Source organism: Balaenoptera musculus, chromosome 2 (assembly GCF_009873245.2).
Source record: "Balaenoptera musculus isolate JJ_BM4_2016_0621 chromosome 2, mBalMus1.pri.v3, whole genome shotgun sequence".
Lineage (NCBI taxonomy): Eukaryota > Metazoa > Chordata > Mammalia > Artiodactyla > Balaenopteridae > Balaenoptera > Balaenoptera musculus.
In genome coordinates, this window is record NC_045786.1 from 138,982,865 (window position 1) to 138,993,892 (window position 11,028).

At 41.8% G+C, this 11,028-nt stretch overlaps 1 protein-coding gene across 3 annotated transcripts in view; it reads left to right on the forward strand.

Annotated features, from left to right (window-relative positions):
• The window catches only part of PPP1R36 (protein phosphatase 1 regulatory subunit 36), a 31,574-nt gene extending 23,511 nt beyond the window's left edge, over positions 1 to 8,063 (forward strand). For all 3 annotated transcript variants that reach the window (XM_036843554.1, XM_036843556.1, XM_036843555.1), the window contains 4 exons: positions 6,320 to 6,362; positions 6,685 to 6,863; positions 6,946 to 7,137; positions 7,721 to 8,063. In XM_036843554.1, coding sequence (XP_036699449.1) covers positions 6,320 to 6,362; positions 6,685 to 6,863; positions 6,946 to 7,137; positions 7,721 to 7,904 — 598 coding nt within the window. In that variant the 3' untranslated portion in view covers positions 7,905 to 8,063. The remainder of the gene's footprint in view (positions 1 to 6,319; positions 6,363 to 6,684; positions 6,864 to 6,945; positions 7,138 to 7,720) is intronic.
• The last annotated feature ends 2,965 nt before the right edge of the window (positions 8,064 to 11,028 follow it).

The following is an 11,028-nucleotide window of genomic DNA, read 5'->3' on the forward strand; positions in this document are numbered from 1 at the left end:
TCTGTGATTCACTTTGTGTGGTTTACCATGATTTGGGAATGCCCTCTTAATGCATCTCCGGCAACATTCATTCTTTATTCTACTACATCATTTCTGCTCTTGAGAGTTTTCACCGCTATGTTCAGTTCTTTCATGGAGTTGACAGGTTTAGTGCTGTCTTCCAGTGCAGCAGCCATGAAAACGTGCCACTCAGATCTGCTAAAGTGCAGGGTGTAATTGACCAGCGGCCCCTGCTGCTGCACTCTGAATCCACCACCAGGTTTGTGCTGAGGCCACTCTTCCCATGGACTGTCTCCAGCCAATGTCTGAGGGCAGCGGGGACACTAAAGCAGGCTCATTCCTGCCAGACATGGGACTCCTCGGGTGGGTGACTTTGGCTTGAGGGCTTCCCTTTGGCCTGGTCAGAACTTTCTTGTGAGGTGTAGTAGTAGAAGGAATAGAGAAAGATTTAAAATTGGGGATTGAGAGTTCAGCATCAAAAAACATTCCTGTGGCCCAAATACAGAAGGCCTTTCCGGGTCCCTAGAGCTGTTGGTAGAGATTCAGCTTGCCACAGACTCCCTTATTTAGGAAGAAGTGGTGTTTTCTCTTCTTGACAAAACTTTTAAGAAAGGTATTATAGTAAAATTATAGTCAGCTTTATAAATTTTCCTATTTAATCACTTGTAAAAATCACCTTTTCTCAACTTAACATTAATTTCTTCTGTCTTTAAAGCGTCACTTCTAATTAAGAAAATTAGAATTTAAGTTTTGTATCAGTCAGCTCAGGCTACCATAACAAATTGTCGCAGATTGGATGGCTTAAATGACAGAAATTTATTTTCTCATAGTTCTGAAAGCTGGAAGTCTGAGACCAGGATGCCAGCATTGTCAGCTTCTGGTGAGGGTCTTCTTCCTGGCTTGCAGATAACTGCCTTCTTACTGTGTCCCCCATGGTGGAGAGAGAGAACCCTAGTCTCTCTTCCTCTTCTTAAAAGGACAAAAATCCCATTATGGGGCCCCACCTTCATGACCTCATCTAAACCCAATTATCTCCCAAAGGCCCTGCCTCTAAGCACCACCACACTGGGGGATTTAAGGGCTTCAACATATGCATTAGGGTGGTGGGGGGGAAACACGAACATTCAGTCCATAACAAGGTTAAAAAAACACCTACTCTAAAAAATTTTTTTAAATTTATTGCCCATATTGTTCGATTTTTAAAAGAACATAGGCATTGCAAACTAATTTGGGGATGAAAAACAAACTGCAAATATATCATAATTAGAGATTTTTTTAAAAAATAAATTTATTTATTTTATTTATTTTTGGCCGTGTTGGGTCTTCGTTGCTGCGCGCGGGCTTTCTCTAGTTGTGGCAAGCGGGGGCTACTCTTTGTTGTGGTGCGCGGGCTTCTCATTGCTGTGGCTTTTCGTTGCGGAGCACAGGATCTAGGCGCGCGGGCTTCAGTAGTTGCAGCACGCAGGCTCAGTAGTTGTGGCTCACGGGCTCTTGAGCTCAGGCTCAGTAGTTGTGGTGCACAGGCTTAGTTGCTCCGCAGCATGTGGGATCTTCCCGGACCAGGGCTCGAACCCGTGTCCCCTGCACTGGCAGTCGGATTCTCAACCACTGTGCCACCAGGGAAGCCCCATAATTAGAGATTTTATCATATCTTTTAGTTTCCTAGATATAGAACCTCCACTTAAGTTGTACTTTTAACAGTACCTTTTTATTACAATATATTTTTTATACAAGCTTTTAATGGAACTCATGTTTGCAAGTAAGTGATTGCCTCAGTTTAGTACTAGCTCATTTCCAGGAGATGTTGGTGTTTTTGCCATTGTAGGCAATGTCACCTACTTTCCTCCTGCTTGTTGGATAGCAGTTTGGAGAAGAATCAGGAGCTCACCAGCCACCATTCACATAACAAATTTTATACAGGTCAAATTGCTGAACAAAGGCTATTGAGGAAAACAGATTATAGCATGTCCTTACCAGTAAAAGTTGTTAATTGGCTGTGGGTATTGACTGTGTCCTTGTCAATGAATGAAGTTTATATTGCTCTTTTGGTTGTTTTTATCTAGGAGAAGATAAGGACAATGTTTTTGCCAGTTGTGAGTGATTACCTGATTTTAACATATCATTATTTAACTTCTTCCCAATATGAACAAGCTGATATTCGCATGAGAACATTTTCATGTGTATTTTCTGATTTTTCTCTCTAATGTATGCATACTTAATATTGGACTAGAACACCTTATCCCTGGAGATAAGTTAATGATTTCAGTAGAACCAGCAATTTGGGGGCTGTTAATTTAGTGCTTTCATGTTTCTTGAGAAGTAGGAGGACATGCCTTTCTATTCTAAATGCATCTGTGAAATCCTGATATTACAAAAGCTTTGGCAAAATTTTGATGAACATGTTCAGTAAAAGCTCTCTGTGTTTTCCATGGTAGATAAGAAAACCTCCTCATGGCACAAGCCATAGAATTAGATCTGATCTTTGGTTATGGCCAATTCTGGCTCCAACCCCACCTCTACCCTAGGAGGTATACCCTTCTCCTCTGCGGTCCGTGCAGCTGTCACCTGACCGGTGACCAAAGAGGCTGGCTGTGGGGATGAGGATGGGGAGAAGGCGTTTCTTTGAAGCTCAGGTGTTTAAATCATCTTTAAGCCCTCCCCCTGCCACCTCCAGTCACTTGCACCAAGGTCTCTTTTCCCTCCCCCAAACACATTCCTTTGACATTTCTCTTCCCTTGTACAGAGCAGGCCTTGACCATCATTTAAACCTGACTTCACCTAAGGCAGCAGGGGGCAAGTGGGAGCACAGTTTTTTTCTCTCTCCAGCCCAGAACCCCATGGGTCTGGCCCTAGGCTTTGCACCCCTTCAGGAATGACTAAAAATATGATAAGCTCTCCTCATTTTGGTTTAGAGCTAAGAGTCTAATATAGCAAGAAGGAATAAGAAAGCACATAACAGGCCACTGACAATCTCTGGGTTTACCAACAGCTTGGCTTTCCCCTCTTTCCTTTGGATTCTGCCCTCACGGGTAAATGTACAGCATCTTTGTTGACCAGCACGGCAGCCAGTTGCCACGTGTGGCTATTGAGCACTTGGAATGTGGCTGGTCCATGTTGAAATGTGCTGTAAGTGTAAAATATACACTATACAAAAAGTTTAAAAATGAATAAAATATCTCATTAATAATTTAAAATATTGATTACATATTGAAATGATAATATTTGGGGGTTGGGGTACAATATATTATTAAAATTAATATCACCTGTTTCTTTTTACTGTGGCTCCTAGAAAGTTTTAAGTTACATTTGTGGCTTGCATTATATTTCTATTGGATTGTGCTGTTATCAACCCTGTTTCAATTTGTAGAGGATTTGGAGGGCCTAAATTTGTTATTTATACTCAGTACATTTCTAAATTTATAACCAATTTATAATTATTATGTACTTATTAAAATTATAGAATATATTTATAGTTATTTTATATGTGTAAAATTAAAATATAAAAATAATTTTTAAAAAAAGGAAAATGACTCAGGATTCACCAGCAAGAGATGAACTGGCAGATTTAAATGTGCTCATTCCCAAATGTACTCATTCTCTGTCTCCAGTTCCTGGACTCATTTCAGGTCAGAAGAAACCCACTACATTCTGTTCTTCTTCTTTTTTTTTTTTAATTTACCATCTTAATCTTTATTTATTTATTTATTTATGGCTGTGTTGGGTCTTCGTTTCTGTGCGAGGGCTTTCTCTAGTTGCGGCAAGCGGGGGCCACTCTTCATCGTGGTGCGCGGGCCTCTCACTATCGCGGCCTGTCTTGTTGTGGAGCACAGGCTCCAGACGCGCAGCCTCAGTAGTTGTGGCGCACGGGCCTAGTTGCCCCGCGGCATGTGGGATCTTCCCAGACCAGGGCTCAAACCCGTGTCCCCTGCATTGGCAGGCAGATTCTCAACCACTGCGCCACTAGGGAAGCCCCACACATTCTGTTCTTAATTTCTGCACTGTGAGCTATATCAGTTTGCTCTGGACTTTAAGAGAGAAAGAAGTCCCAGTTTTGCGACAACTTGAGGGAAAGGAGCGGAGGTTCATGGTACCTTCTCTTCTAATGTTTAAAAAAAGAAAAACGAAAGAAAAGGAGAGAAAGTGTGTGTTTCCTGGTCAATCACTCTGTCATTTCAAAACCTTGCTAAGATGGTGCTGGTTTGGGTTGTGCCAGCGTAAATACTGCTCTAAACCTTCTCCCAAGGACGCAGGCCAACTCAGTATTCCAAAGCCAGAGTTTGGTTGGTTTCCGCTTCAGCTTGACAGGTGTGCATGGTCTCTGGTTTCAGCTGGCAGAGGCAGTGGAAGGGCGGGAATACCACAGAAGCACTCTTGTTGGGTAAAGGCTTTAGGTGACACAGAAGGAGGCTTGTCCTAAAAAGTTTCTGCTGGGCTCTGTTGTTTAATGGTTTCATCTCTGAAATATTTTAAAGAAAAAGCTTATTTTCCTAGCATTCTGGGTTACAAGGACAAATGTGGAGACCTGACAGGCCTGATTTTTAGTTCAGACTCTGTCCCTAATTAAATAATGTCTTTGGACTTCAGTCTCGTCATCAGTCTCCCCACCTGTAAAGTGGGAATAATCATGCAATCTGTGAGAACTAAATGTGATCATAAATGTAAAGGGCTTAGCATAGTATTTGGCACATAGTCCATATTTAGTAAATGTTCACTGTAATTACTGTTGCCTTAATTCTTTGTTGAAGACTTGCACGTGAGGAAATGAAGCATCTGCCAGAGGGGAGGGACCCACCGGAGGGACCCACCCCAGTAAAAGCTGAACCACCTCTTCAGTGGTTCCTCCAAATGGAGGGCTAGTTTGGGCCCATACAGCCCATGAAGTCTCTGTGAAAAAGCTGGAGGTCCTGAGGAGTTTGGGTCAACTTCCCCAGACCATGGGAGTCGGGACAGTTCTGGAGAACCTGATACCAGGGCCAATCCTAGGAGTTAGTTACTCCAAGGAAACCCAAAGCAAAAGCAGAAGCAGACCCAGGATCAACCTTGGAGTGCCCTGGGTCTGGCCTTGGCCCCCAAGACTGATCAAGTGACTGCAGGTGCATAGCCCCATCATTCAACTCTCAAGTCCTCCCCTGGCCATGCCTGCTTTCCCAAGGCTGGCAATCAGAATCAGAATGGTCTGTGTTCTGAATGGAGAGGGAGGCCAAGTTTACTAAGTGTGCCCATGCCAGTACCCTTAACACTGAATTTGTGTTGCAAGGACTCTTGGGCGTTTGTCTACCTTTAAGAGACAAGGCTCGGTCTACATACCTCGTTCAGAAGGAAGAGCGCACTTTTCTTCCCAGCCAGTTGATGGTATGGCATAGATAGACCTGTGTCTGTTTTGTTTCTGATTCTTTCTGTACCCAATAGCCATAACCACTGTTTAAGATTTTTTTTTCTTTTTCTTCATTTTAGACTTAGCCTCTAGTTCTTTACTTCCATACCTACTAACACCTTGTGTTACCTCTTCACCACCTTTCCACTCTCCTCACCGCCCTAACACTCACATTACTAGAAACATTTGGAAGAATACAGCGAGGGCTGGCTTGTTTATCCTGAATTTATATATATATATATTTTTTTTTAAATTAATTAATTTATTTTTGGCTGTGTTGGGTCTTCATTTCTGTGCATGGGCTTTCTCTAGTTGCGGCAAGTGGGGGCCACTCTTCATCGCGGTGCGCGGGCCTCTCACTATCGCGGCCTCTCTTGTTGCAGAGCACAGGCTCCAGACGCGCAGGCTCAGTAGTTGTGGCTCACGGGCCTAGTTGCTCCGCGGCATATGGGATCTTCCCAAAGCAGGGCTCGAACCCGTGTCCCCTGCATTGGCAGGCAGACTCTCAACCACTGCGCCACCAGGGAAGCCCCTGAATTTATATTGATTAGCTTTTTTATGAACCCCACTTTAATGGGGATTTTTTTTAGTTTTTTTAATAGTTGATTTACAATGTTGTGTTAATTTCTGCTGTATAGCAAATTGATTCAGTTATACATATATATACATTCTTTTTCATGTTCTTTTCCATTATGGTTTATCACTGGATATGTTGATTAACTTCTGACCAAACACTAGAGGTTTTGATCTGGGTAACCTAAGAAGTTGAAGAAAAAGACATTGGCACTCATTATCAATGCCTTTTGATAACATTTATGTGACTAAATAGGTATGGGACCACAGGTAATGATCTGCAAAAGGCCTTTTGAAGATAAGGGGTTGCCTAGATCACTGAAATATTGAACTTCCCTTTCCAACCTATAGTTGTGATTTGTTATATTTCAGGGGGAAAATATCAGATACACAAAAAGACTGGAAATTCTTTGAGGTGAGTCACTTACGTTTAGGGGCTCTGCTCTTTGATATGAAACATGAAGTATAGCAACAACAAATAGACATTTGTCAGGCACCTATTTTTAATGAATATCCTTTCTACAAAGGATACTAATAAGCTGTGTGCCACTCCTTAAATCTTTGGTCTGATTTTCCTCCTGCAAAGGCGAGTACATGTATAATTTTCCACAGCCCTTCAGGCATGTGGAGAGAGCAGGTCACCTGGGTTTGCGTCTACTTAGTAGTGTTCTATAGACAGGTGGGAGTTTTTCATGTCGTAACTGTGGGTTCCAATTCTCGTCTGTTTTCTGTCGTAGTCCTTTTATACTTTCTGTACGTATGTAGCCTGGATTGTCTTCCGACGTCAACACTTCACAGAGATTGAGGAAGAAATAGGGAGGCTCTTTCGTTCCGACATGTTCAACATTCCTCGAAGGAAGCGCGAGGATGAAGAGTCAGGAGGGGAAAAGAAACGCATGACTTTTGTACAATTCAGGTATGACCATTTGACTCTCCTAAGCTCAAGGACATTTCTAGAAAACAAGATGATGTGACCTAAATGTCACCCCCACCCCCAGGAGAATGATGGCAAAGCGCCCAGCGATGAAAAAAGCCATTAACATGCGCTCTCCAGTCATGTCTACTCTGCTGCCCTCTCTCAGAGAAAAAGCTCAGAATATCTCTGAGAAAAAGTACCGTCAAGTAGGCATGAAATTCCCAGCCCGGATGCAAGAGCACAAGGAAAATCTGGACTCTGTGCACATGCCAATGTAAGTGGCCCAAGGAGAGAGGAAGGAGAGAAGACTGAGTGTTGCTTCCTAGGTGGGGCCCAGGAGGGGCAAGGGCTCAGACATGGTGCCTCTGCCAGAAAGCTGAACAAAGGTGGAAGCACCGTCTTCCTACCATCCCCTGTTCCTCTCGACCTGTTTTCTTTCCAGATCAGTTCTTGGTATACCCATCTAGACTAGAAAAAACTAGAAAGATAGGCTAGACTTCAAATAGTTCTAATTTGGTGAAGTGAGTAGCAGACTTTGTAAGACTGAGGTTTTCCTGTTAGAAGAATCATCTTTGGGAAATAAGGGAAGGGCCAGTACAAAATCTTGCTATGGGTCGAGTTTTTGAACCCATATTTAAGAAATAGATGTGTGTGTGTGTGTATTTGTGTGTGTGTGTGTGTATCAGTCTTAGCTTTATACACACGCACAAGTCAACCATATACTGGGTTGGCCAAAAACTTAGTTCCAGTTTTTCCATAAGATGTTACAGAAAAACCCAGACAAATTTTTGGCCAACCCAATACCTTAGTCTTTGGCCTCAGCAAATATTTGGCTATACCAATAATTCTTTCCACAGAGTTGGCATCCTGGGAGAGCCTCGATGTCAGTTCAACCCCCATACCCTTATCCCCCTCGATACAGAAGAAAGCATGAAGTCTGGGAGACAGTCTTCCACGATAGAAAGAAATAACATGAGGATTCAGGATACACTAGACTTAGTCATGAGAGCACTGTCCTCTCAAACAACATTCCCTAAATAATCTGTACATTCCATTTCTGTAATTAATTCCTGTATTTGAAGTAAACTACTTTGACTTAATCACTTTATACAGGAGTAGTGTTTATTATTAAACTTTAAAAGTTGTTCAAATTATTTTGTTAAAAGTTCAACAATAGACTAAAGAATTCCAGAAAGCTTTTGAAAAGCTCATTTTCCTATATTTAATAGTTTGCTTTGTTAGTTATTTACTTCCTTGGCTTTTACATGACCATTTAGAGCAATGTATTAGGACATTTAGTCAGTGTTCTAGTGGACTAGTGAAGAAGCATTCTGTTTATTCATTTCTAAGTTCCTTTTTGTTTCATGAGAGAGTGTAATTGGTACATTTGAAAACAAAATTTCATAAAAAGGCAAATTACAATATTTTTAACATTAAATCTCTTTCTATGGGTATATTATTATTGGCATTGGGATATAAAGTACATCTGACTCATTTAAAAGCCTTTTAGCATATATGTTTCATTCATTTTTTTCATTTATTCATTTAACAACACATATATTTCAAGCCCCTGCTCCATTCAAAGCCTTGTGCTGGAAAATGTAAGGACAAAAGGTCATCAAGACAGAGACCATATCCTCTGGTCTGAGTAGTAGAGAGGATCAGTAAAACACATGCCTGCTAATGATACAACATTGAATGTGTTAGAGGCCATTAAAGAGGTAAATCCAAGTGCCCTTTGAGACAGATCAGTAGAGCCCTCACTTCTGGGGGAATCGGGAGCACTGAGATTTGAATCTGGTGTCGCAGGGACTGGGTGGCACTAAAGGGGGACCGCCAGTCAGAAGAAGACCATGTGCAAAGGCACAGAGATGAAAAGGTGTGCCCTGTGACTGAGGAAGGCAAGAGCCATGGGTGTGCAAGGGGAAAGGTGTGCGAGGGGGAAGGTGTGCGAGGGGAAGCAGAAGAAGAGCGGGCTGCAAAGGTCAGCTGAGCCTCCACATGCCCCACCAGGGAGTGAGCTGGATATTATTTGGTAGGCAGTGAAGCTTAGGACCCGCTGATGAAACCCGTTCATTGGCTGCTGATTATATAGTATCATCATTTAAAAAGTCCTATAGGAGTTTCGCCAACTAAAACAACTGGTCTGAATTTACCTTTCTGTGGCCACAGGTTTATCCCCAAACTTCAAAAATCCTCCTTTCTGCATTTAGCTAAAAGTTTGTTTAACGGAAAAAACTGGATGCTTTTTCCCAGATTTAATATCAAGAGCAGAGGAACAGCAGCTCCAGCCTGTCGATCATGTGGGGCAGCTTCTGTTCAACAGGCACTCTGTCTTCACTCTCATCCTTTATGTTCCAGGTCAATTCCTGTTATTCCTGTTAAAACTGCAAAGTTTTTAAAAATCAAAATCCTGAGGGGGGGAAAAAAGAAAAAGAAAAGGAAAAAAAAAAAGAGGGGGGGGAGAAAAAAAAAAGGGGGGAAAAAAAGAAAAAAAAAATCCTGGACTATGAACGAACCCTTCTTGGACTTTTTATTTACATAGAGCATTTGGTTACACACTGTCATAACAAATTTTTATCTAGAACATGTTGACATGGTTTGATTTTTGATTTTGGGGTTGTTTTTTTTTTTTTGGATATTTAAAAAAATAAACCCTGGGAATTGTGGGACTTTTATAACTGTCTTTACTAGGGCACTGGGCTTTTTTTTCCTGCCTCCTTTCTGACCTATGAGGCTTCAGTGTACTTCATTTATTAATTCCTTCAACTGTTGATTCATTTTTTTCATTCTACAATTACTATATCTCCACTCTGTGTTAGGCACCCTGTTTGGTTCTGGGAATTCAGTATGGAAAAAATATAGCCAGCTCTGACTTGGAACTGACAGTCTTGGGGAAGACAGATAGGAAATGAATACTCAGATAATGAACTAATTGCAATGATGATGAACGTTGCAAAAGAGAGGCCTCATCTGCTTCCAGTATGACTCAGGTGGTTATTGGCAGGGCTGAGTTCCTCGCAGGCTGTTGGACTGAGGCCTTGGCTCCTCGTAAGCTATTGGCCCAAGGCCTTTCTTAGTTCTTTGCCACACGAATCTCTCCAAAAGGAGCTTGCAACATGTCAGTTGGCTTCATTAGCATGAACAAGTGAGAGAGGAAGAGAGAATGTGCAAGCAAGACAGAAGTTAGTCACTTACAACCTAATGTTGGAAGTGATATTCCATCACTTTTGCTCTACTTTATTCACTAGCAGCAAGTCACAAGGTCTAGCCCACTCACAAGAGAAGGGGACCACCAAGGCCATGAACACCAGGAGGTAAGGATCATCGGGGGTCATCTGAAAAGTCAGCCCGCCACACTGGCAGAAGAAACATGAAAGTCTTGAGGCTGGAAGCAAAGCTTCTTCAAGTTGCTGAGATAAGGCTTTTGAGGCTGTAGAGAGGAAGGGTAGAAAGATGAGATGTGGCTGGAGAATAAGCAAGAGCCCTATCATGGAGGGTTCTGTAAGTCTATTATGGATACACTTAAGATCAACGTGGGTTGTTGCAGTGTGATTGTGCAGTTTTTGTCTTGCACAAAGCCACCAGCGAAGGAAGTGGATGGGGAATGAGATCCAAATGCATATCTTCACCTCATTCTGGATCTTTCCAGGTGGAGTCCCTTTTTGTAATTCGCAAAGCAGCAGTCTTGAATGGGTACCCTTTAATGGGTTTTAAGCAGGTGCATTGTTAAAGCTTACCAAGAGGGGTTTTTTAATTCAAAATATTCAAGTAAGAGAACAAAAAGACAAGCTACAGGCTGGGGGAAAATATTTGCAAAACACGTATCCGATAGAGGACTTGTATGCAAAATATACAAAGAACTCTTAAAAACAACAAGAAAACAAACACTCCAGTCAAAAAATGGGCAAAAGGTATGAACAGACACTTTATCAAAAAAAATATACTCAGGACAAACAAGCATATGAAGAGATGCTCTACATTATTTGTCATTAGGGAATGGAAGTTAAAAAAGCAATGAGATACCACTACACAGTTATTAGAATGGCTAAACTGACAATACCAAATGCTGATGAGGATTCAGAACAACAGGAACTCTTATTCGTTGCAGAGTCAAAATGATGCAGCCACTTTAGAAGACAGTTTGAAGTTTCTTACTTTAATT